The sequence below is a fragment of the Mastomys coucha genome, unplaced genomic scaffold (assembly GCF_008632895.1).
Source record: "Mastomys coucha isolate ucsf_1 unplaced genomic scaffold, UCSF_Mcou_1 pScaffold1, whole genome shotgun sequence".
Lineage (NCBI taxonomy): Eukaryota > Metazoa > Chordata > Mammalia > Rodentia > Muridae > Mastomys > Mastomys coucha.
In genome coordinates this window covers 57,176,124-57,202,786 of record NW_022196891.1, presented here as the reverse complement: position 1 = coordinate 57,202,786, position 26,663 = coordinate 57,176,124, and the positions used below count along the sequence as shown (strand labels likewise).

Genomic DNA, 26,663 nt, shown 5'->3' with positions numbered 1-26,663 from the left:
TACCTGACTGTGCCTGGAGTCCCCATACTTCCCATTGAGGTTGGTCCGGTGGCAGTTCTTATACCACCAAGCACCCTTGTATGACATGGCACAGTTGGTGACTGCAACATCATTGTCTCTGTCCTCCGTGGAGAAAGGCCGTCCCTGGTGATAGCTGAGAGAATCTCCTGCCAAGGGCAAAAGTGAAAACAAAACCAGAGGCTGATCCGTTTGCTGTGGACATCTGGTTTTCACCCAGAACCCTGGCTCACCTCCTAGGTCCCTCCTGAACTGCAGCATGACTCTGCTGACCTTTGCCTCCATATTATGGTAGGGATAGGGAGGAACTGCTTCTATGTTTCCCACTCTAATCACCACTGAACATTTGCTGAGAACTTGACCAAACAGCTCCATCTTAGCACCTCTGTCTATTTCTCTTTGGCCTTTCTGGGACACAGAACACTCATGTTCCCATTGTGTCTATTGGAGACAGTGAGGTCTCATGGAGTAAGTTCATTCTGGCTTTCCCCTGTGCTGGCTGTCCCTGATCAGTCTGCACCCAATACCCCACACTGAGAACTTGGTTCTGCCAATGAAGAGGAACAACAGCAGTCAGAGTACCAATCAACAAGAAACAAGGTGACAGAAACATTATAACCATGTCAAATTTGATGTGGGTAGGTGTGCCTTAGGAAGAAGCAGGCTTAGCTAAGGAGAAAGCTTCCATGGTCACTATTGCCAACCATGTGAGGAGCAAGTGAAAAAGAAGAACACATAACTAAACCTTATGGAGAAGTGTGAGGATGAATACAGAGAGACTTGTAAAGAGGGAATAAAAATTCCCTAAATAGCTAAATAGCTAAATAGGTAAAGAGAATTTGCCTAATACTATCAGCTAGACTGCCTAACCCTATGGTGAGATTTTCTTTCTCAAAGAAAAGTAGGGACTGGGTGTTTTCTTGTCAGGGGTGTTATGCTCAGGTGAACTCAGGGTTCATGGTAAGAGATCAGACCATCATGCAGTCACAGTAATTCAGGTGAAGCCTTTGGCAGGATTTGTGATTAGAGATGCTGGGGAGGGAACTGACATTATTTATCGAATGAAAGCGATATTCACTATGGCTAAGGTTGCTTTCCCCTAAGGGGGACACTGTTCTGATTCTGTGGCTTCCAAGTCATGCCCCTGGTGTCTACTCAGCACCTCCTCCTCTGCATCCACTCAAGTCTGGGGCAGGCTGTCTAACAGGGAAGGCTTCACCACTCAAGAGAGTACCAAGGCAATACTTCAGACCATTCTCATCTTCTTATAATCTTGAAGGATTCAGATGTTGTGCCCATCCTGAGCCAATCCCACCAACTGAAACACATTTTGCTATCTACTCCTGCTTGAAAGGGGTAGGAAAGATTCCTACTGTCCCATTCCAAAGTATCATTTTCATGTCTTTTATCTCAGGTCATACTCATACTCATTACCTTAACATTTTGGGATCAATTTTATGCTCCAGCCACCCATGCTTTAATCATTATTCTTGACTATGTTGTGTCTACTTACATTCTTATCATCTCACCTTCTGCAAACTAGAATGTGCTCTCATTATTCTCCCAACAATTATTTCTGGTTTCTACTTTGATGTTGCCAACTACTTGTCTCAGACATTGTCCCCTTGGCCTTTGTATCTTCCCTCATCTTTTCTGCCTCCTACATCTACCTCATATATTCTAGACATGAACTAAGACTGGGTTTCCACTCTTGAGCCACCTGTTCAGATTCATACCTTCCTCATAGCTCTGACATTAGCAAGGACTCCTGTTATCTCCCATCAGGATTAGTAACACAGTCACCAGTTGGTCTCTCTGTTCTTCACTCAGATTTATTTTATCTTGCTTGGAGCTGTCCTAGTGATCTTTCTAAAACCCAAATCCCATTATGCCATTCAGGACTTACAAGGCCTTTGGCCATGTCAAGAGTCAATTTTTCTTTCAGTGTCAAGACTTTCCAGAATTAATCTTTCTTTCTCTTCTTTTCCCCATTTCTGCTCTTTCCTCTCTCCTTCCTTTCATCCCTCTTTTCCTCCTTCCCTCCCCCGCTCTTCCCCTTCTCTTGACCATACTTTACCTCCTCTTCCTGGTTTCCTACCTCCATTGCCTCTCTCTCCTTTTCTACTTCATCTTGCTATATAGCCCAGGCTAACTTTAATGCTCAGTCCTTCCAATTCAGCCTTTCACATGCTGTAATTATAGGTGTGTGTCACTGCCTTCAGCTTCTGATCCTTCCAACCATTCAGTTGACACAAGATAGTAACACATCAATCCTTCCCCTTCCAATTAATCTTGTTCTTCTGGGAGTTCTCATCCAGAATATGTTTTCTGCTAGTGGTCTCAGTCAGATAGGTTGATTTCAAGGATCCTTTCTATACACCCCAGATACATCCTCTTATGGAAATCCTTAATCTAAGAGTGTCATTTATTGTGTAGAGAGCCATTTCCTGGTATTTTATTTAAACTAGGTAGTTACTCTTACAGAGTCCATGTTTTATGTTCTTGTTAGATGCTCTAAAACCAGAACAGTCAGAGTTGCTCTGCCCTTATTGAGGACACAGTTTAGAAGTCTCACAAGAATCCCAGTAGAGTTCTATTTAGAGTCTTAGAGGCTTGGGGCTTTCAGAAATGGGGAGTAAAGGGCTGTAGATAGACTGGAGGCCTTGGGGTGACTGATTTCCAGTGAGGCCTGGAGAAGTGGTAACAGCTTGAAGAACTGGGAACTGTTACAAATGCCAGAAAGGAGGGCATGATTTTCTATCCAATATTAATGGTGGGTAGTTGCCTAGAGATGGGGTAACTTAAATAAATCCAGGGTTTTACTTACTGAAGAAGATGAACTGAAGATACAAGGTGATGGATGAATTGTTGTTAATGTCCATGACTGACTAGGCAAGCTCTAGACACACTGGTCTCTGACACAGGGAAAGGAGTACAGTCTAACAGTTCTGCCCTCTGTTGGGTGTAACACAAAGACTGGGCTGGGGAAGAGGTTTCAAGGGCTGGCCCCAAGGTACACAGACAACATGGTTTTTTTGTTTGTTTGCTTGTTTTGTTTTTTAGGCAGAGGCTAAAGTTTATTATAGATAAAAGGAAGAGTGTAGAGCAGTGACATCTATGTGAGTCCTGAGTGGACATGACCCTGAGCCACATGACAGGGGGAGGGGCATAGGAGGTGAAGGGAGAGGGGAGAGAGGGGAACCAGGTGCAATAGCCAGGGGGCCCAAAGGTACAAAGAGCTAGAACCTAAAATGTCTGGATTATATAGGGAAGAGCAGCCCTGATTGGACAGAGAAGGAGGAAGAGGGGGAAATGAAAGAAGAAAGAAACTGTGGTAGGTGAGCTTGTTTCTCTTCCCATAGGAGAGACATGAAAGCCTTTTCTGTAGACCCAATTCTAATTCTAGGGAGTGAATAGTATCCATTTAGTTTTGAAATGATTTAGTCTGACATCTTGTTTAATGTCCGTTTCAATGGCTGTTTTATGCTCAAAGTATGGCAAATTGGACCTTTTTGTTGGGCCTCTTCAGGCTTCTCTGATTGCCACTGTGAATGGCTCAACTGTGAACAATAACAAAGATAAGTATGTCTTCTCTTTAGAATAACAGTATCTGACTGAGAAAAGAAATAATGGAGCAGATGCAGTAATTGGAAGGGTAACACCTTGATGTTCATTTTAATTCCAAGAGTCATAGGAAATGCTGATAAAATTAAACACTAGCCTTTAGCTCTAAAATTGGAGAAATGAAATGTCCGGTAACTCCATGCACCAAACAGTAGCATACCTGGCACAACAGACTTCATGAAAGGCAAAGCAATAGAGCACATTAGCAAAAGGCTAGGGACAAGATCGGGTGGTGTGTTCTCATAAAACTCTGAGTACATAGAGCTGAAACAGATGGTTGTTCTGCTTGGTAAAAATGCCCTAAGACTCACCACTGGGAACCCAACCAGGTGTACAGTTCATTTGGTAGAACAAAAAACAACATGACCAGTGAGAGACATTTAAGCAACGTCCTCTGCTTTCATGGGGTGTTATGATGACTGATGATGGGGGTGTCAGCTCAAAGAATGGGGGAATCTGAACTGTTTCATTAGTTCAGAGGTCATTTTCCCAGCTGCCTTTGCAAGGAGATGTCAAATAAGATGACAAACAGTTCTGCCCTTGCCAAATGGGAGTTCACTGTGGTTAATCTAGGTAAAATAAGTAACCCTTTGTTCTCACCCTGCATTCTTTTCAAGCAAACTTTTCAGACATACTCATTGCATTTTTCAGATGACACCACTACTATAATTCTCCATATGATAGTCCCAAGACATTGATTCTAAGTCTACTGAATGGATAGGCAGGATCAGAGCCATCTGGCCATGCCTCCATCCTGGCTAGTAGCCAGTTCATGAACTCTATGAATTCTGCTGGTTCTGCTGCAGCTTAGGACTGGAATACACACCCAATGCTTCTAGAGTCAGCACAGGGCCCCCAAGTACCTGCAGTGCCATTGTAGCCTCCTATGCGGAGCTTGTACAGGCTTCTGCTGTCTTCTACAGCAAACTTGTCATAGTAGGCAAAGACTGCTTCCTGTCCATCCCGCATATCCACACGTAGCTCATAGTGGCCCTGGGCTGTTATCCTGTGGATGTTGTCTAGCCCTGTGGAGAAGTACAGACTGTGTGCTGAGTCTTGCCCCAGAAGCTTTGTCAATGGGTTAGAAACACATGCTATGGAGAAGGAGCTGGCTGTCCATGCTATGGAGAAGGAGCTGGCTGTCCATGCTATGGAGAAGGAGCTGGCCATATAGTTCTGCTCTCCCCTTTGTTCTTGGACTAGTGCCAAGCAGATCCTGCCAGACTCCGAATCTTTTCCTGTGAGTAGACTGCCCCAGGTCTACTGAGGAGTGCCACCTCAGACAATATTGGGACAGATGACATCACTATTATAATTTTTTAGATGACATCACTACTATAATTCCCCAGATGATAAAAGTAAAGTCCCAAGAAATTGATTCCAAGTCTCCTGAATAGGCTATCTAATCTTGGCCTAGTAACTGACAAGCCCTAAAGCTCAAATTTCTTGGCCCTGCTCCCCACAATCTTCTCCTACCAGGGATGATGGCAAAAGCTCAAGAAGCCTTGAAAAGGGTGTGATTCTTTTGGTTTGAGTTGTAGGAAGCAACTAGAAACATGGGGTCAGAGCACCCAAGATACCCAGACACAGTAGGGTTTCCTAGCAGACTACGGAGAGGGCTCAGTCCACTTTCACATTGTGCAGCCCTTCTTTTCTGTCCAGGGTTCCTGGGCCCCACAAAGATGGGTCAGAGAAGTAAATTTATGAGTTTCTGTCTCGAGTTTATGATAATTGAACTTCTGAATTTGCAATCTTTCAATATGAACAGAGGGCAAACAGCCACACTACACAGTTTGGTAGGTTAGCGTATTAAATACCTCTTTAGCTTAGTTATAGTTTCCACTGAAGATGTGCTTTCAGGTGTAGCCATTGTCATAAGCTGGGGAGCATCTCTGTTGCTTTTTGCCTCCTGACTCCAGATCTTCTTTGTGTCATCCATATAAAACATCTTTATCCACCTCTGCTATCTCTTCACTGGTCTTTCTAAACTCCCACTCATTGGCCCTCTAAGCATCCCAGGCCTTGGGTTAAGAAATTCTTATGAGGTACAAAACTCTGTAAGTCAAGAATTCAGGCAGAGCCTAGATACCCTTGGTGATATTTTCTCATATCCATTTTCTGTGATTTTTAACCTACTTACCTAAACTCTGAGCCACTGACCTTGTGCTGCTGAGGACGCTAAGCCTTCCATATTTCTATCGCCCAGTTAAGTTAGAGCTTTTTCTTTTGTTTTGTCATCTGCTATCTGTCTTAGTGTACCATGACTTAGAACTAAAACATGGTATAAGTTTAAAGAAATGTAGAGCTCACTTTAAACAACCCTCTCTCCATTTTACGGGAGAGAGTTCAGAGAGTGAAGTGAGTGGCCAAGGGCCCAGATCTTTGGTTCCTTTACCTGCTTAAGATTTAAGACTTTAACTTGATTGCAAGCAGAAGGCTGTCAAATGTTGTTTGTGGAGCTGCTGACCCACAGTCTGTCCCTGACTTGGGCAGTTGAAATATTTGCTGGTGCTGTTGTGCCTGGATGCCCTTAGCTGGAGAGCCCAACCCCTGCTAGAAATGTTGTGAGTCACTCAGAAGTGACCTCTTGGATGGTCTATTTCCCCAACCAAATGACAGCAGCCACTCCTTCCTTCTCCTCGTGCATCGCAGTAGACGCTGGTCAGTGGCTGAAGTGGAGGCAAAGAAGTCTAGCCTCTTTGCCTAAATGGGGCCATCTCAGAGGAGCAAGTTATGTTCCAGAGCATCTCTGGGATTCAGTTTAAAGGAAATCGTCCATCAACACTCAGTATTATGATTTTCCTGGATCTTTCAATTCTCTTCTTAGATAATTCAACTTGACAACTCACATAAATAAGAATTCACCCCAGTAAATAACTTGAATGAGAACCCCCATTTTAGGATTTGGTCCTAGATAACCCAATTTAGAGCATAAACTGTGGGGTCACAAAGTTACGTAGGTCATAGAGCACTGCTGCCTAAATATAGTCTCAGGTCTTGCCTCTGTTAGCAAACCCTCATATAGTGGTTCATCTTCATTGTCACCTTGACTGGATTGAGAAGCATCTTTGGACCTCTGGATCTGTCAGTGAGGGACTGTCTAGATTAGATTAACTATGGTGGTAAGATCCACCCTGAATGGAGGCTGGACAATCACTTGGAATGTGATCCTGGACTGAATTAAAAGGAGAAAGGGGGCTGAGTTCCAGCTTTAATCTCTCTCTGCCTTCTATTCTGGATGCAGTCTGACTGACTGCCTCCGGTTTCTGCTGCTATGTGTGATGTCATGATGGCCTGGATCCTCAAACAGGAGCCAAAATAAAGCCTCCATTCATTCAAGTTGCTTTTACTGCTTACTTTGTTGCAGTAGTGGGAAAAATAATCAACACACCCACTAGCTCTTTACCTTACTTCTTGACTTCACTTTCTGCCTGTGAGTTCTATAACATGCTTTTGGGCTAGTCCCACTGAACACATTTTCTTCCATCTCTGACGTATGCTGTCCATCTGCTGGGAGTGGCTTCCTTTCTGTCCCGTTTTCATGTTTCAGAAACATTCCTGTGCTCTCTCTCTCCCCTCTCTTTCTCTTTCTCTTTTTCTTTCTCTTTCAGTTTCTCTCTCTCTCTCTCTCTCTCTCTCTCTCTCTCTCTCTCTCTCTCTCTCTCTCTATTACCTCTTCTTTTCCCTTCTCATCTGTGTCTTAGCTCTATTCCTTCTCTGTCAGCAGTTCCCCAGTTAGTCTGGGTTATTTACCAGTGTGAAAGGGCATCTCTGGTGGTATGGGACAAGTGGGAACAAGGCACTAAATAACCTGGAACAAATAGGGATGTCCCCATTCTAGTTCAGTTTTTCTTAAAAGATGAAAGTGAATCTGTAACCCTGACCCTAATCTTAACTCCCATCTTAGTTTTATTCTAGCATTTCGTGGCTGGTTGAACATGGAGCATGATCTGCTCCTCACTCTCAAGAGCAGTGGCAGCAGTAGCACCAGCAGCAGCCTTGATGCTCCTGAATGTAACTGTCGCTTAATCGTATTAATATTGCTTTCTCTTCAGTTTTCATTTTTAAATGATACTTTTACTTTTGAGGTGTCTTTTTATTTATGGCACACAGCAACTAGCTTTTCATTTTGACAATGGATAAAGCTTCTTGAAAACATATATTTAATTAAATAGAAAGTGATATATAGAACATTTAAGTGCCAAATGGTTCACATGTTTCACAAAACAATGACAGAAACTGTGAATTTGGTACATAGTAGCTTAGGTTTCTGTAGACATGAGTCTTGACTGCTCCTGTCTACGTTGATCCATAGGTATTACTGACTCCCAAGATGTTTGAGAGTATTTTAAATTAAAGTGCATTTGGCCGCTTGTTTGAATTTCCTCCCAATGTGTTCATATGGCTCTTAACATACATTTTTATTTCCTGTATTGGCAAATATAGGTTTGGCTAGCTAACATGTATTCAATAAATTATTATCATTGATTGATATAGAAAGTCTTAGGTATTCTGTTCAGGAAAATTTCCCCTGTGCCCATGTGCTTGAGGCTCTTCCCACTTTCTTTTCTATTCGTTTCAGTGTATCTGGTTTTATGTGGAGGTCCTTGATCTACTTGTGGAGGGACCCATGTCTCCAAGTGGCAAATGTAGCAGAGGATGGCCTTGTCGGACATCAATGGGAGGATAGGCCCTTGGTCCTGTGAAGACTCTATGCCCCAGTGTAGGGGAATGCCAGGGCAGAGAAGCCGAAAAGAGTGGGTTGGTGAGCAGGGGGAGGGAGGATGATGGGATAGAGGGTTTTCAGAGAGGAAACCAGGAAAGGGGATAACATTTGAAATGTAAATAAAGAAGATACTAATAAAAATATCTCTTAAAAAAAAGTCTTAGGTAGTGATGTTTAAAGATGAATGATGAGATTCTAGCCCCCAAGAAACATACAATAGAGACTAAACAGATAAATTAAATAGATAGATGCCATAATTCAGGCCATATCAGAGATCATGACCAATTATCCCACAAGCAATGGATGAAAAAAAAGAGACTGTATGGCTTCTATGAAGGAAGAGGTTCTTAGCTGGGCCTTTGGATATAAGGTAAACACCAAGGAGGGAACCATCGGTTGAAGGGGTATTTATTGCAGGGAAATGTCAGTGCTTGTACAGGTTTGCAGATGGATGCCCTGGGGGTGGGATGCAGGACAGTAAGGTACTTGGTGGTAGAGAGAAGGATGCAGAAGGAGAGGAGCAAGCCTGGTAAGGAGCTTGGCCTTTACCGGGGAAGTGATGGAGTCATTGCAAAGCTTTAACAAGTTGGGTTACCCTTCACTCAGATTCAGGTTATGAGGGAGATCATTCTAGTAGCCATGTAGACAATGGGGTGGTCTTGGGGACAGGGATCTCAGATGGAAGGCTGTTACTTTGCCACCCAATGGAAGGAGGCAAAGCTTAAACATGAACGTGGCAGGGGTGGGACAGTGACAAGTGCAAGCATCTCACGCTATCACTTATTTGTTTTCCCCTTTGCCTCCCTTTATCAACCATTAGGAAAATCTTACAGAGAAATGGAGGCATTCACACACTGACTGCTTTATGATCTAGCATCAGCACCATCAGTCTGACGTTGGTGTGCTTATCTTCCTATACCTACGGAAACCTCCATCTAAACTCCCGGCTGTGTCAGACCTCTAGGAAATCACCTCTAATGACACTCTCATTCCTCCCCTTTCTCTCCCAAGTCAGATAATAGCACTCTCCCAGGAACCCAGCAGAGTCTCATTTCTCTCTTGACCTGCAGGCTGGTAAGCTGGTTGCCTCGCTTCCTAGAGGGGCCCAGGCTGCTCCCTGCTTCCTGTGCCTTGTTTCATACCAGGCAGATCCCTGCCTTTGTACTTGCCTCATGTCAAGATCCATCAGCATAAAAGACTATTAATGAGGATGGGAAGAGACAGAGCAAAGAGGAAAATACCACAGTCAGATAAAAACAGATCAATAGCAGAGCCAAACAGAGCAAGAGGCACAAAAGCAATTCACAAGCTGTCAACTTCTCAGTGGACACAGGCTTCTGACAATCCCAGATGGACACAGAAAAGGGAGAGATGGACAGAAACCCAGGGCAACCTGTCCAGGTTAAATACAAAGTGGATGTTACCTAGCCAAAACTCATCCTCCAGATTCCCAAAGCCAACACGATAATCTGCCCATTTCCGGAAAAAATCAGTTTGGCCATTTTGACGCCTCTGGAATACCTATGAAGGGAAAGAGAAAAAGAGAGAGGGGATGATCCAAAAAAGCAAGAATTAATAATTAATAAATGAACATGTCTGGGTTCTGCATCAGCTAGGATGAGAAGCATTTCAGAAGTGAGTTTCACGTTTCCGTGGCAGATTTTGCAGGGCATGCTCAGAACCCTTTTTCTTGAAGTGCTGATGCATCTGACAAATAGACTAGGGGTGTGATATCGACACTAATTTGCACTCCTGCAATATAGAAAAGATTCAGGATACATATCAAACTCCGAATAGTCAGGGGAAATGGGCCTGATTCTCAAATTAATCTTTTTGCACCGCAGAGAGTAGGAGGAAGCATTTCTCAGCGAAGGCCTGGGACCAACTTCAAATCATCTACTCACTGCCGTCATCCTATTGCAGGCAAAGCAATTGCATATCATTCACTTTCCAAGCTGTTTAAGTGCTAATTTCATTTAACCTCCAATACATCAGCCTTGGCTTCAATTTCCAATTATGCTTTAAGAAGGAGGCACAAATATGTCAGAAACATAAAAGAAAATGTCTCCCGAGAGGATTTTGAGTGCAGTCACCATTTAACTCTTCAAAACATTCCCATGTTGGATCATGAAAGCTCTGGTGCTGTACCTAAGGCGTGCTAGGAATGGGTGTGCACAGGATGGTGGGTGGGGCTGAGTTTCCATTCACACTGATTCAACCCCATTGCTTGGTTTAGAGCCAGCTTCAGAACTTGCTCAGTAGTTAGCACCTCCAGGCTGCCCTACTTCTGCTCTGTATTAGCTAACCTATTATGTATGAGAGGAGGTGGTATCAGCAAGTAGTATCTCTCTTCCTACCACTGTAACTTCCTGAAGGCTATGACAGTTCTAGGGAAGAACTAGGAGTCTAGAACAGGATGGAGACACAAGTAGCTCTTGTAACTAGAGGGCCCCCCACATTCTGCCCCATATCTGATCTACTATATGTTACTCTCCAAGATAAGGCAACTAACTGCCTCGCTGTGGGAAGCTAAAGTGCTTCTGTAGAGTGGCCTCCTCCTCTCCTCTTCCTTTTTAGCTGCAGCCCCTGGTAAGCAGGACCCATGTGCCTCACTCCTTCCTTTCTGCAACACATAAGGCATCCACTCTGTTTGTGGAAGGAGCTCAAGCCAAGGCAGTCTCATCTTACAGCCCTCCTTTGGGTTAGGCCATTACATGTTTCATTTGAGTCCTGGTTAGTTTTTATTGTTCCTTTGACCCAACACAGAGTCACCTGGGAAGAGGAAGCCTCAATTGAAGAATTGCCTTCAATTGATTGGCCTGTGACCACGTCTATAAAGAATTATCTTGATTAAAGTGGGAGGGAGCAGCTCACTGAGTATAACACCATCCCAAGGGAGGTAGGCCTGGTCTGTATAAGAAAAGTAGATGAGCATAAGCCAGTGAGTGAGCCAGTACCATCCCTTCATCCTTACAGCTTTAGTTTCTGAGTTCTAGCCCTGACATCCCTGAGTGATGTACTATGAAGTATAAGCCAATCAACACTAGCTGGGCAGTGGTGGCACATGCCTTTAATCCCAGCACTTGGGAGGCAGAGGTAGGCAAACTTCTCAGTTTGAGGCCAGCCTGGTCTACAGAGTAAGTTCCAGGACAGCCAGGGCTACACAGAGAAACCTTGTTTTGAAAAACCAAAACCAAACCAAAACAAAACAAAAAACCCCACTTCTCTCCTCTATGTCCCTTTTGGTCATGGTGTTTATCCTACAACAGAATGAAATGGTCATTCCTTTCTCTGCTTGGGAGTGGGCTACTGAGGGAGGGCCTTGAAGGCAGTGCCGAGACCAAGATCCAAATGAAGTGGGTAGATAAGAGAACATCTTGAAGGATGGTGACATTGTAGTCTACAGGTGCCCAGCCAGGTAGACTAGAAGCCTGAAGACATGTGCCTACAGCATGTACTTACAATCCAGCCGCCCCCATCTGTGGTCATGTCACAGTATACTTGCAACTTGTGGCTTAGCTCCCCATTGAGGAAGATGGTGTAAACGCCACTCAGAGTGTCTCCATTCATCAAGTGCTGGGCACAGTCTTGAGGATGAGCGAACACTCGGCCCCCTACAGAAGAAAAGCAAGTGAAAAATCTACATTTACTTATTATGTGCATGTGCGCACTTCATGCCTGCATTCAGGTCACAGCATACACTTGGAGTCAGAGGGGAACTTGAGGGGCCATACACTTGGAGTCAGAGGGGAACTTGAGGGGCCATTTGTTCCTTTCCGCCGTTCCTGAGGGTGGAAGTCAGATTGCTAAGCTTGGGCAGCAAATACCTTGTACCTGTTGGCCAACTCATCAAGCCCAGAGCAGTTTTTAGAAATGGTTCTTTATTTTTTCCATTATGCACAAGAACCCTTGTATCAGAGGGGGTTTTACAGAGTCTAATGGTTGGTACTTAAGCATGAGTTGTAAGAAGTTCTATGCGAATTCAGACAGTGTGTGGGTATGAAATCTGAGCTCATGTTGGACTTACGGGCTCTGAGGACCAAAGGTCTGCATTCTCTGCTTACCAAGTTGCTTGACTATTAGCTAAAGGCTTTGAGCATCCACTTTCTCAATGGTAAAATGGGGGTAATAAGGACTTCCCCCTTGCAGCTGGAAAAGGAGTTATTACCCTTGGTGATTGTTTAAGAGATGGGCGGTGGTGGTGCACGCCCTTCTATCCCAGCAGCACTTGGGAGGTGGAGGCAGGCGGATTTCTGAGTTCGAGGCCAGCCTGGTCTACAGAGTGAGTTCCATGACAGCCAAGGCTATACAGAGAAACCCTATCTTGGGCTGGAGAGATGGCTTAGCCGTTAAAGGCTAGGCTCACGACCAAAAATATAAGAGAAACCCTATTTCGAAAAACCAAAAAAACAAAAACAAAAACAAAAACAAAAAACAGATCGGCTAGTGAAGCACTGTAGGGACCTTTCAAAGGTAAGAAGGCATCTGAACAAAGCCTCTGTCATCCGCATGACAGCCATGAAAGAATGCCCACACAAGCTCAGCATTACCACAGCGATGAATGTCTGGTCCCTGTACAAAGCAATCTCTTGATTGTACTAAACAATCAAGTGGCCATGTTTTACAGTTCAGTTTTAATTCAAGGACAGGGCAGGGGAAGTAAATTGCAGCTCATCTTTCAGAAGGAACAGACCAATCTGTAAAACAATACCTAATTAGCTGTAAGAGAAGCTTAAATCCCGAAGTGCTTTGCTCTGAGATGAGTTTTGTGCTTATCAGGCAGACCGAGAGCAGCCTACTGGAGAGACTTTGCTGAGAGGCGGAAATTAAAGGCACAGCCTGCCACGTGAGGCATGGTGGCTGGCATGCTCCATAAATGTGGGTTTCTGGGTCAACGAAGAATATGGTCAGACGATACAGTACTGTGTTTCTGTGTGGAACTGAGGTAGGAGTTAGCTACTACAGGGTCTCTTGGTGGTATTACTCATACACTACAGATGTGACACCCAGCCCCTTAGAAAGGCCAGGCAGTGAATCATTTAGACATAGCATGTCACCCAAAAAAGATGACACATGAACTTTCCTGAGAGTCCCCATCACAGGTTATCTGTAAAGCTTTCTGTTCTAGGAAGAAGCTACTGAAGTTTTGTAGTTTCCATGCAAGCCTCTACTCCTATGCCCCGCCCCCTGCCACCTGACCCAGAGATGGATTAGCTCTTAATTCTATATTCCAGATTGCTGTCACAGCTCTGCCAAAATAGTTTCGGGGAACAATACATTTCAAGCACAGTTACACCAAGGATTGGCGATATGCTTCTATAAAACTCATACGTTACAAGGTGTAGTTTTGTTTCTATTTCATTCTTGTGAGAAACATTAGAGGAAGGCAGGTCAATATAGAACTGAGATTTATTTTAACAGACAAGGAAACTGCTCAGAAAGATTCCGTGCGCGGCTTATTCAGGTGGCTTGTATTCAAGTGTTCAGAGCCTAGTCAAGTGTACTGTAAGCTACTAAAACAATAAATACAACCAGTGATGGAGAGATGACTCAGTGCTGAAGAGCATTTGCTGCTCTTTCAGAGGACCCAAGTTTTCTGAGCACCCACATCTGATGACTCACAACCACTCCCGGGGATCTGACACCCTCTTCTGGTCTTTGGGGGCACCTGCATACATGTGGTATACACACATAGACATAAACACATATACAAGTAAAACTGTGAAATAAATCTTCAAAAAACAGCCCTTCAAAAGGAATACAACCTATGATATAGTTTATTAAGGATCTTCATCTATCCAACGAATGACTGAGTTTTGTATTTAACATAAGTGTATAATACTCCAAGTGTATAATACTCCAAGTATATTTAAATACCCCAGAAAGCATTATGTTCAAATTAATGGTTTTCCCCTCAAAAGTGTCTTTTGTAGTAGCTTTAGAAAAGCTATTGAATTGTATTTCCAACATGTCCTAGACCTCATGAAAGCTCATATCTCACCTATCTCCGAGGTTTCCATTCATTTCAGGCACCAGGCATGAGTGACTTCTGTCCCCTCTCTGAGTTGCTTTGGGAACAGTGGCCTTATTTATGGTCATCTGGGCTATTCTTGACTCTGGAGCAACCAGTGTGCCCAACTTGCCTTTCCCTCTCTGTCACTGTCTGTGGTCTTCCTTTTAGATCAGCACATAATGTGCTTGGCCTTCGGCTCACTGCTGCTTTGTACACTATTTCTTCTACAGGAAGAGGTCTTCATTAAACCAGCCCAGCTTCTTAGGGGGATAGAACTCTACATTTCTCAGGACTCCATGAGTCCCCCACATAAATAATCTCCTCAAAACCTCACCTCACTCAAGTACTCGTATAAAAAGCAAACCCACCTTGAGAATAGAGAAGTAAGCAATTTTCATAAGCTCCTTCTCTTTCATTGATCACAACTAAAATGTATGGTATAGATATTTGAAGAGGGTTCAGATCCATTCTTAGTTTTTCTAAAGTTAGACCTAATGTAAGCTCATGTAATGTCTACTGAGATGACTTGTTCTGGGGAAGAGGAATTTTAAGTATCTGAGATACTGTCACAAGAGGCATTCATTTATTCATTCAAAGCTGGAAGATAAGAATAAGATCAACTGAAGGGATAAGTGTCTTAGGAGTGTCAAAGATGGATGGGATAAAGATCTCAGATGATGCTTGGGAGAGGGAGGACCATATGCCCCGCTTTCTGAGCTCCTATAGTTAGCTGGCAGGTGGAGGCACTATCCAAGTGCGTTGGGGGTTGATGCATGGTTTCTGGGTGCACTTGCCTTACCCTTGACAAATTACCAGGCCATCTGGCTGTTAATAGATTCGATTTACCGTAATTTAGTCTATGGCATTAGTGGGAAGGCAATCAAGAAGCACTTTGCTTCTGCAGACTATCAGAAGCAGCAACCTGAGACTTTTCATTCCCTGGGAACTTGAGAAGGTTTGACTTGAAGCTTCTCTCTACCCCGCTCAGCCTCCCAAGCATCCCAAGTTTGTCTCAGACTCACTGGTCCTCAGTTAACACACCAGTCTCTTTAATCTGGTGAGAAAAAGCAAAAGCTCACTGACTTCATTATCCTTCAGATTCCTGTGCTCCACCCCAGTTCTACCACAGCAGGACACCAAACAGAGACAGGCTCGGGAGTCAGTATCTGACTGAAGAGTTTCATTCAGATAGAGCTGTTTGTGCTTTACATTTTTCTCTTCTCAGAAGCCAAGAATTGGAGATAGTAAATGAGATGGTGCCTCGAGCCCTCTTGGCCAGTTCTCCTGGCTTAGATCCATATGACTGGGCAGATAACAGAATTAGTTTTTCTCCTCTCCTCCTTAAACACACACACATACACCTTCCTGTCTCTCCCTCCCTCCCTCCCTCTCTCTCTCTCTCTCTCTCTCTCTCTCTCTCTCTCTCTCTCCTTTCTCTCTCCCCTCATATCTCTAGGAAGAACGTCCTGACCATGTCAACTTTCATTTTGGGTGGGGTAGAAAGGAGAGGGGATAGTTGGCCTTGAGTTTAAGCCTTGTGTTTCAGCCTTTACCATTTCACTCTACTGCTTTGGTGGTATTGGACTTTGCCTTAGCTAACAATGATAAAAAACACTCTCATATTCCAATTGATCTGGAATTCATATGCTTTAGAAGATTATCAGGGCCGATCACAGGCATCCTTAGCTCTCTGGATGCCATTTAATCTAATCCAGTATCTACTTTTAATCCTGATCATTCTAGTAATTTTTTAAACCAAGCACGTACCTACGAGGTCTTCCCTTCTTCCTTCTGGTGCAGTAACTGGAGCCTGGGTGGATAGGGTAGCATATTTTTTTTTTTTTTTTTTTTTTTTAAAGCACAGACTAAGGTTCTTACCAAGTTAGAAGAAAAGCAAAGCTAAGTGATTGGTACAGTGAAGTGTCTCATGGTTAAAGTATTTCTAGATGTAATTGAGATCCACAGGCCCAGGGCATTCACTGGAAGAATTGCTCAGAAATTGGTTTGTATTGGGCATCAAAGGCTGCCTGCTGAGTGGCGAGTAGCTATCTTCACAAGGACACACAGGGTAATCAGATGGCTCTGTGCCAGTGGGGAGTGGGAGAAGCTTCTCTGTCCCTTCCCAGCCCTCTCTTATTTTGTGTCCTTGGGTACAGTCTTTAAAATGGTCAGATTTAATTGCTCTAGAGAGCCTCTGCCCGCTGTCCACGCTGACGGACTCACCATAATAACTAGCTCTAGAGAGCCTCTGCCTGCTCGCTGTCCACTCTGATGTCCACAGCTTCAGAACTGAAGCTCTGGGTGACATCAGCATGATCCTCAGAGAAGAGCCACATCAGGTTTCTCAGTAAATGCAGAATAAAGTATGTTTTTTTCCTCCCCAGAATTAATTTTAACTATGTTAAAATTAATGACTCGTATTTGCAAAGTAACTGATAAGATTTTGGGGTACAGCCCAAGGCTCTGGACAGAGCCTAGCTGTCTGTCAGCCCATAGGAGCTTAACCCATCACTTTAATTTTCTCAGAGAATCTTCAAATTTACCAGCTTGTTGTCTTGTTGTTCACTTAAAAGACATATAGGAAACTATCCCTTGATTTCTAAATACCAGGCTAACAGACAGGAATACACAAAAGGAGCAAAGATATCTTTCAGTTGGCTCATGGGCTTGTGGGAAAAACAAACGAATGTGACCTCAAGTTCTCAGTGCTCTGAGACCAACATGGGGGGTTAGAAGGGCATCCAAGTGGGTGTGCAGTGAACATGGGGGCTGCTGAAGAGGGGCTGAGAAGTGGGGTTTCGGAATGGAGTAGAATTTGTCAAGTGCTGATCAGAAAGCTTTCTTACTTTTGGAACTGACAGAGATCAGCCACATAGTGGTAAAGGACGGCATTGCAGGCATGTGGAAAAGCGCAGACCATTTGGAAAATTGAAGATTTAGCTAACTAGGGAGCACTGTGTTTGGATGGATATGATAACAGCGACTGAATCATGCTGTTTAAGAAAGGGACCTTCTTCTGAAGCCAGTATATGCTCTTCTCTATCTTGGCAGACATAGCATTACTTAAACAAGATTTCCCTTTGGAGATTGGAGTATGTTTTTCTGATGCCTCCACTCCTTGAGTAAAAATTTTATACAGGGCTAGAAAGATGGCTTAATGGTTAAGAGCACTGACTGTTCTTCCAGAGGTCCTGAGTTCAATTCCCAGCAACCACATGGTGGCTCACAACCATCTGTAATGGGATTTGATGCCCTCTTCTGTTGTGTCTGAAAACTGCTACAGTGTACTCATCTTAAAAAAAAAAATTTGTATACAGTCTCAAACTCTCCAGTGAGAGGCAGCCATTGTTGAACTATCTCGATTATATCATGTGAGCCAGCACAAGTAATCTTTTATTATTAAAATTCATAGCGATAGACATCTGACTTGTTTTTCACCACAATCCTTAGCATTTAAAACAGAGCCCGACATGAAGCACGCACCCATCAATATTTATTAGATGCTTAGTGTCACATGAGTGACAACATCCATCCCCTGTGATAATATCAGAGGATGCAAAATTAGATTCTCTGAAGACATGTACAAAGACACAATTTAAAATGGGCCAAATCAAATCCTGTGACTAGTGACATGTAAGATCTTTCTGTAGCTCTTATGAGATCATCTTATAGCAATGGTTTTTAACCTAACTAATGCTTTGACCCTTTAATACAGTTCCTCATGTTGTGGTGACCCCTAACCATAAAATTATTTTCATTGTTTCTTCCTCACTGTGATTTGGCTACTGTTAGGCATTGTAATGTAAATATTTGATAAGCAGGATATCTGATATGTGACCCCATAAATAGAGAAACCCATATGCAAACCCATAAAGGGGTTGCAACCCATAAATAGAGAATCAATGTCTTATAATCTACAGTAAATAGTAGTAGTGTTCAACAAGATTCACTACTTTCCAAAAGGGTGAGCATGAATCTCTACCCTGTTCAGTAGTACAACTACTCTATAAGTAGGTTCAGTGACTTAAATGAAGGGGACCATTCTTTGAATATCACCATTTCCTAGGTATCCTCCAAACTGAAATAATATAATGTATAGGGTATGATAACTATTTTTTCAAAGTTTATTTTATAGTTAAAAATCCCACATTAAAATGATTATCTGGGCTCAGGTGTCTTTGCTAGTGAGAACAGATTGAGGATTTGAAGTTGAACTCTCATTAGTTTTATACAATGTCTTTCTGGAAACAGAAGAAGTAAAATGAAGCAAATTTCTCAATTTTCTCAGTGAGGCCAGAGTTATTGATATTGAAATAAACAGCTAGACAAAACAATGTTAAAAGGGATAGCACAGGCTGGATAAGAGTTTTCAAATCCATTTTTCCTTCTCTGTGTTGTCATAGAGAACTCATTGCCTGGCCCCTTTCATTTGCATTTGGTCTTTCTTGACCACATACAGTACCAGGAGGAGGGTCTGATGACCCTAAGAGAGAATGGGCTTAAAGGATGGAGTGTCCGTGCCCCAGAGAACAAAGCCACTCTGAAACAAGGAGCACAGTTGATATGTCATTGATTATCTAGTACAGTTTATTAGAATAGCATCTTAATTAGATATGCTAACTTGACTTACAGAGATTAAAAAAAAATATCAATACCATGAGAAAAAAAATAAGAAACTAAAACCCAGCAGAAATATTAAACCAGATAATAGGGTTTAAATAACAACACAATAGATAAGCTAAATAAAGGTTTTAGAGTCAAGTAAAATATGAATAATGAATTGGAGTATCTGACTGAGACCATCTTTTAGAAGCTAAGAGGGAAGAATCAAGAGAGAGAAAACTTAAGAGGTTTTCTACCATCTAGTTAGTAGAAGTCTTCAAAAGAAAAATATTACAAATAGGAGAAAACACTTAAGTGAGTAATAAAGACAAATGTGTATGAAGTCCAGATAAAATGTGGCAGATTTAAAAGCATCATTGAATGTCAAACTGGAGAGAGAAAGATAAATGAACTCTTAGAATGAACTGTGAGACTATCAAAAAGAAATAAAAATATGGGGCTGGGGAGATGGCTCAGTGGGCAACATGACCACACAAGCATGAAGACATAGCAACCATGTTTTCCTATGTCTGTGATCGCCACACTACAGAGCCAGAGCCAGGCAGGTGCCAGGAGCTCACTGGCTAGCCTTTCCAGCCAAACTGGAGAGTTCTTCACTGAGGCACTCGGTCTCAAACAGGAAGATGGAAGAGTAATCAAAGAGGATATCCCATGTTGACTTCTGGCCTCAACATGGATATATGTTGTGCAGGTACACCTGCATACACACAAGCACAGATTCCCCGCTACACACACACACACACACACACACACACACACACACACACACAAGCTCTAGAAGACTCCAGATAGAAAAATTCAGTTGCCTGCAGGACAAATGGTAACTGACATTAGACTTTTTGAAGGCAATAATGCACATGGAAAGACAATAGGAGCTAGGTGTGGTGATACACGCCTTTAATCCCAGCATTTGGGAGGCAGAGGCAGGTGGATTTCTGCGAATTTGAGACTTGCTGCCAGGACTATATAGTGACTTTCAGGATAGTCAGGCTACATAGTAAGGTCCTGTCTTAGAAAAAAATTAAATCAAAAACAGTAGCAAGACTGAAAGCTGGACAATTTTTTTTATTTCTCATGAAGTTGGTGAAACATGAAAAAATAAACAAAAAAATGGATGGGCCAATTTTCTTTATGATCATAGATGTAAACTATGTAAATAGAGTTAACTAAATTGGAATGACTTAAAAACTCATATTTGGGGGAAATATTTTAAAGTAATAGTAAAATAGTAAGTAGTGATAGGAAAGATATGTATTTTTAAAAACTACCAGTATGTGTCATGCCATCAGTAAGCACAAAGTCTAAGAACCACGACTTATTAAACTACCATTTGATAAAATTCATTGCAGAACCTCCTAACTTGAAATAGAAGAAAATTCTATAACTTAATGAGTGTTTCATAGCACAGATCTAAGCAAGTGCTATTCTTGTTTATATATGGCTCAGCCAATTACATATTTTCTTTATTTTAGAAAACAATTGCAGTGTTAAAGAGATGTGGCGAATAGGAGTTAGCCAGGATTATACATCTGTAGTTTTGTGTTCTCTTCAAGAGTGTGAACAAGTCAAGGTTAGCTAGCCTCACCGTCACCAATAGCTTTGGGGATTCTAGTTAACATGAAGTACAGAAGTGAAATCATTACTCATAAATGATTGAGCACAGAAAATACTTGAGCATGTGTATTCATGCCCATGCTTGGGTACGTGGATGCCAGAAGTCAGTGTCTTTTGTGACAGGGTCTTTTACTGAACCCAGAACTCCTCTATTTAGCTCAACTTTCTGGCTGAGCAAAGCCCTGAGGTCCTCCTTCTCTACCCCCTAGTGATGAGATACAGCCCCTATCCCCTACCAATGGTGTGGGTGCTCAGGATTAGAACTTAGGTCCTCATAAGTGCACAGCAAGCAGTATTTTTACTACCTCTACCTCCCCAGCTCTATAATTACCTAAAATATTAATAGAGACAATAGATAATTGCAATTAGGAAGAAAGTCAGCAGGATTGCTGGATACTAGATCAATATAGAAAATCAATAGTATTTTTCTGCATCAGCAATAATCAACTAGAAAATATTTTTTTAATTAGATACAAGTCACAAAGCAATAAAAATAATAAAGGTTCCGGAAATCAACCAAGAGCGCAGGAATGCTGTGGGGAAAATTTAACATTGTGAGAAACATAAAGATTATTTAGATAAATGAAGATCCAGTCTATGCGTTTTAGAAGGGATAGCTTGCTATCATAAGACTGTCAGTTCTTCGCAAATTAACTTACAAGTACATTGCAATTCTAATGTAAATTTCATTTGGAGGACTTTATACCTAAATGGGATAATTCAGAAGACATGACATCTATGGAAAATTAAGTGCCACCAAATAGCTAAGTGAACCTTGAGAATGGGAGCCAAGGAAGCGTCTCTTACCATCATGTGTCAATGTGTTTAGATTAACTCTAGATATAAACACAAAACTTTTAGGCTTTGATTGAAAAAAAAAAACAGACGAATAGAGCATGATATAAAATAAATAATTCAGAGTTCAGAGACAGATTATGTGCATGTGTTAACTTAATATACAGGAAAGCATTCAAATCAATGAACAGATGGCTTACTTAGTGGATGATGCTGGTAAAACTGGTTTACTATATAAAGAAAAATGAAATGGTATCCCAGCTGAATGCCACATATGAAATGGACAAAGCATGATAATAAATCACAAAGGGAACAGAAGAATATCGAAGAAAATCTTTGGCTCTATTGGTAAGAAAAGCCTTCGTACTAAGGATGTTAGAGGTTCAAGTAATGCTGGGTAACCCTGATGGGAAAATAAGCAAATGACATGAACAGGTAATTTACCACAAAAGAAAAATCAAATGTCTGACAAATGGGGAGAGGCGTTGAAAATCAAACTTACTGTTACTTAAAGTGATTCATCAAAAGCAACGAGACATCGATTATACTAATCAGACTGCCCAAAATTTCAAGGCTGGACCAGGCTGGACTGTGTCAAGCCGTTAGCAGTGGTGTGTGCTCCAGAAAACAAGAACATTCCTGTGTGCCCATTCAGTAAGTACTTAAACTATACAAGCACATACCCAGTACTTAGCAACTCCTCTTTGGGTATACAACCTTTGCATGCCTCACTGCTCCACAGATTAATACGCTGAAGGCACACAATGCAGCATGGGATTGCGAAAGGTTGCAGACAATCCGATGCCTGTCTTTGAGAGAGTGGAGAGGCAAAGGTGACAGATGGGCACCCGTCAAGTAATATTTCACAGTAATTAGAAGTGAAAGACAGATGAGTGTAAAAGTGCCCAAACAGAAAAAATAAAATAAAAAAACGAATAATGAGTTATATAATCCAAAACACGTTAGACACATTTAGATCATGGATAACCCAAACAGTTCTATAAGAATATGATTTTCAAAGTCAGGAACAAGAGGCTTCCAGCTTGACATGGTGGAATGGTTGTATGTCAGAGACAGAAAGAGAGCTGGGGCAAAAGGAAATAACTGAGCGAATATGGAGAGGGACCTTGGAGGCCGATATTGAGAACACACAATAAAGGGGGGCAGTGTGATTAATTCAAACCTTTGATCTGACATTTAGCTGTTTATTTGCTTGGGATGGTATATTCATATAGTATGCTTAGTGTACTATCTCTTTCTCTGTAGTAGCCAGGCCTTAGAGAAAGGTGAAGGCAGACCTTCCTGTGTGTGCGTCTGGGACTGTGTGTGTGTTCGTGAGGTCGCCTGCTCGGAAACCTGGGTGTATGCCTGCGGCTCCCTCTCCCTCTCCCTCTCCCTCTCCCTCTCCTTCTCCCTCTCCCTCTCTCTCTCTCCCTCCCCCCCTTTTTCTCCCTCTCCCTCTCCCTCTCCCTCTCCTGCCAGGCATCTTTTGTTCTTTTGTTTCTCAGGGAAACAAAGCATCAAACTGTAAGTGGCAGAGCAGTGGGAAATCACTGCTGCTGCTTGGGAGGAAGCACATGTGATGCCCGGATGTAGAACTTACCAGGCTTCCCTTTCTAACAGAAATCCTGGTAACCATGACTTTTTCTAAAGTCCACTACCCACTACTTTGGAGTCTAGAATTTGCCAATTTCCATTCATTTTTACAACCTAAAAACAACAACAACAACAACAACAACAACAACAAACGAGTTTTATGTCAGAGGAGAACTAAAATTTTCTTGGAGAGCTTCACAGAACAGCCTGACCTGGAAGGAAGATAACAGGAGGCAAAGGCAATGAAAAAAGAATAAAGATACAAAACCAAAATAAACAAAACCACACCCTCACCTCATTACTCATCTCTAGCTACCTCTTCACTTAACCTCAAGGTCAAGACAACCCTTTTATAGTGTTTACTGCCTCTGAAGTTGAGCTTCAGTGGGAGTCTTGTTTGCCTTTTATAGTATTAAAAGAGACAATGAAACCTGCCTCTCCGAAGATCATTTCACCAAGTCCCCCCAGCTCTGCAGGGAATATTTGTTTCCTCATTTAAATTCATGTCTCTAAAAGACAAGTAGACCTTGGATGAAATTTCAGGAGACAGCAAATTATAAATAATGTATCTATATTTTTTTCTCTCCCATACCACTTGTACATAATTCCCCCCAGAGTCTTGTGCAAACACCAGAGACAAGAGGACAGGAAGCTATTAACATGATGGAAAGATTGGAAGGGGCTCGCATCGTGTGGTATGAGCCTAAGAAGAGGCATCTTGATCAGAGGAGGTTTCTAGGCCAGCTAGCTCTTTTCTCTAACAATGATGGGCAGGAACTGGGAGGAACAGAGGAAAGGGAAACCATAATCAGGATAGACTGTGTGAGAAAAATATCTATTTTCAATAAATACAAAAAAGAAAAATTATTATTAATTATTGGCATCTCAACTCTTTCCCAGACCATTATATAAGCATCTGCTAGAATAAGTCCTTTATCTTAGTCATCCCAGGAGAGAGTGAGTGTTTATCAGTCATGGAGGCTACTTTGAAGCCAACCTTTAAACTCTGCTGTCCATTAGAAAAAGCACCAAAATCTCTCACAGGATCAACACATCCTTGGAATGAGATGCGGGTCAGTGGAAAAATGCAGATCCTGTCAATTAAGTTGTGAAGGATGCTAGCAGCTAAAAGGAAATTAGCCTCTAGCTCCTTCAGCCTTGGTGTACTGTCCTGGAACTTTCAGTGTTTCCCCAGACTTCCTCAGCAGGACTAACTCATGCCCATGGAGTCTAGATAGGCAGCCTTTCAATCTTGGATCAGCTGAAGAGATTCTGCTTTTCACTTGGCCTGCTTTCCCTTTTCTGTAACACCCCTAACCCCACCATTTGGGAGCAAATATCCTTGTGTTCTATTCTTTCCTTAACTTTCCTTTTGGCAGAGGCAGAAAGGGTAGAGGGGCGGGGACTGGGGCAGGAAGTAGACATTGCAGCCCAGTGTGATATACTCAGAAAGATTTGTACTGCAGTGGCAGACAGAACCTGAAAGGGATTTTGCCTTCATATTCTGCAAAGATGCACCTCTTTGTAGCATCCTGCATAGGGTATTAAGACTCTTCTTTAGTTTTTGTTTGTTTGGTTTTTTTTTTTTTTAATATCAAGAGACATCTACTTCTATACTGTGAAGCTGAGATTTAATTCTCCAGTTCATCTAACATGTCTGTATGTACCAGCCTTTGTACCTGGGATGTTGGCATGCATTATTTTTTGCCAAAGAAATTTTCACTCGGCACTCAGCATCTAGTTGTCTCAGTGGGTTCTGATAAATCTCCAAAACAAAGCCAGCAGGGTTTGGGATGCATCAGTGACTTAAATTTCAGCTTTCCATTAAAATCACAACAGCTCCCAAACATGGATACTCCTTTGTACATATCAGGAAGATGGTGGTGACTCTACTGCAGAGTGAATAGCTCAGTTGGTAGCTATAGTCACATCATATATGGTGGGCTCCTCACTTCTCTCTCTCTCTCTCTCTCTCTCTCTCTCTCTCTCTGTGTGTGTGTGTGTGTGTGTATGTGTGTGTGTGTGTGTGTGTGTGTGTATGTGTGTGTGTGTGTATCTCTCTCTCTTTCTCCTCCCGTCTTTCTTCTCTGTCTCTCTGTCTCTGTCTCTCTCTGTCTGTCTATATCGCTCTCTCCCTCTTTCTTTTAGCACTGCTATGTTTTAAGAGCCCTGGAGTCATGAAAGAACAACAAACCAACCTAAATAGACATCAAGGGTGACCTACACTGTCCACTGAACCAAGTCACTAGTCTTCTCTCTAGATTTCCATATAAGTTGTTTATTATTACGTGATTTAACCCTCCAAGACCCTGGATAGATCTGGATAGATCTGGAGTTCCACATTCAATTGACTGCATCTAAGACAAAACAGAGACAGTAACAGAAACCACTGTATCTCTCTGTCCAGAGAGTCCTGGAAACTGCTGCAGCTTGAGATGTTTGACACACCACTTACTCCTGTCAGCTGTGACATTACCAGGGTGGGGATAAAAAGCCCATACAACACTGAGCATTTTGGTGACAAAAGGATTCCTTTAACTCAATAAACATGCAAAGCAGGAGGTCTGTGCATCTGTTCACTGTGTTCTTAAGGTGGAAAAATTCTTAATTCAGCAGAAAACTTCTCCCAACTAGTCTTGAAGTGGTGTCTTCATAAAGGACCCTTTAATTAGCCTGTGAATATGCAAGGCTGGATTTGAACAAGAGGTAACACCTTAGTGTTAATAAGGTATCTTTGAAATAGTAAAATGGACGTCAACCTTAGCAGAGACATCAAGTATTCTCTGTTTGGTAAGGATATTGCATAGATTCATGTCTTGTTGTGTTATCCCAGTTTTTTTTCCCATTGAAATATTTGCTTTTGACTAATGAACTAATTGAAGACACTTTTTAATGTATTGAAAAGTATAAAAACAAAACAAATAAACAAAAAACAACAACAAAAAAAAAAGGAAAGGGACTTGTTCACTATCTCACTGCGCAAGTGACTGGGAAGTTTGATAAACTCTTTGTCATCTAGCCTAAGTATATTGAGAGAAGGGCATGAGGGCGGGGCTTCCTGTTGCTTCTTTGAGGATGGAAGGAAGGCTCTGGGACATGGAGGAGAACACAGTCAATCTGGTGCTCCAAGGATGCAGGAAACCTGTGTTTAGGGGCGATGAATATGCTCATATTAGTCCCACTTCTGGACACACCCTTATCCTCATAATGTGAACGTCAGTCTGGGCTGGGTAGGCAATTACAAATCACAAGCTGAAGAGGGATGCCATGGAGGTGCAGAGAGGACTATTAACAGTTCAGATTCTAGGGCTGGACTATCTGGGAGTAAATCTCAACTTTCTAACTTAAAGGGTATAGGATTTTGGATGAGTTATCTCATCTCTATTGTACCCTACTTTCCTTGCCTGTTAAAAAAAGTCTGTAGGACAGAGTCTGTTGTGAGGGTGAAATTAAATACTGTTAAATAATGCAGATATTATGTTTAGAACAATACTTGCTAAAAAGCCATGTAAGTCTCTGAGTTCCAAAAGCCTTCTCATTTTCTTCTTTCTATAGAGCCAGGAGACAAACCTGGACTTTGAACATATTAGGTAAAAGTATTCCATTAAGCCATATTCTCTCTCTCTCTCTCTCTCTCTCTCTCTCTCTCTCTCT

The 26,663-nt window shown here is 42.2% G+C and overlaps 1 protein-coding gene across 9 annotated transcripts in view; it reads right to left on the bottom strand.

Annotated features, from left to right (window-relative positions):
- Positions 1–26,663, bottom strand: part of Tnr (tenascin R) — a 409,328-nt gene that overhangs the window by 8,191 nt on the left and 374,474 nt on the right. For all 9 annotated transcript variants that reach the window (XM_031386534.1, XM_031386561.1, XM_031386553.1 and 6 more), the window contains 4 exons: positions 11,831–11,982; positions 9,793–9,889; positions 4,506–4,667; positions 4–167 (listed from right to left, as the gene is read on the bottom strand). In XM_031386534.1, coding sequence (XP_031242394.1) covers positions 4–167; positions 4,506–4,667; positions 9,793–9,889; positions 11,831–11,982 — 575 coding nt within the window. The remainder of the gene's footprint in view (positions 1–3; positions 168–4,505; positions 4,668–9,792; positions 9,890–11,830; positions 11,983–26,663) is intronic.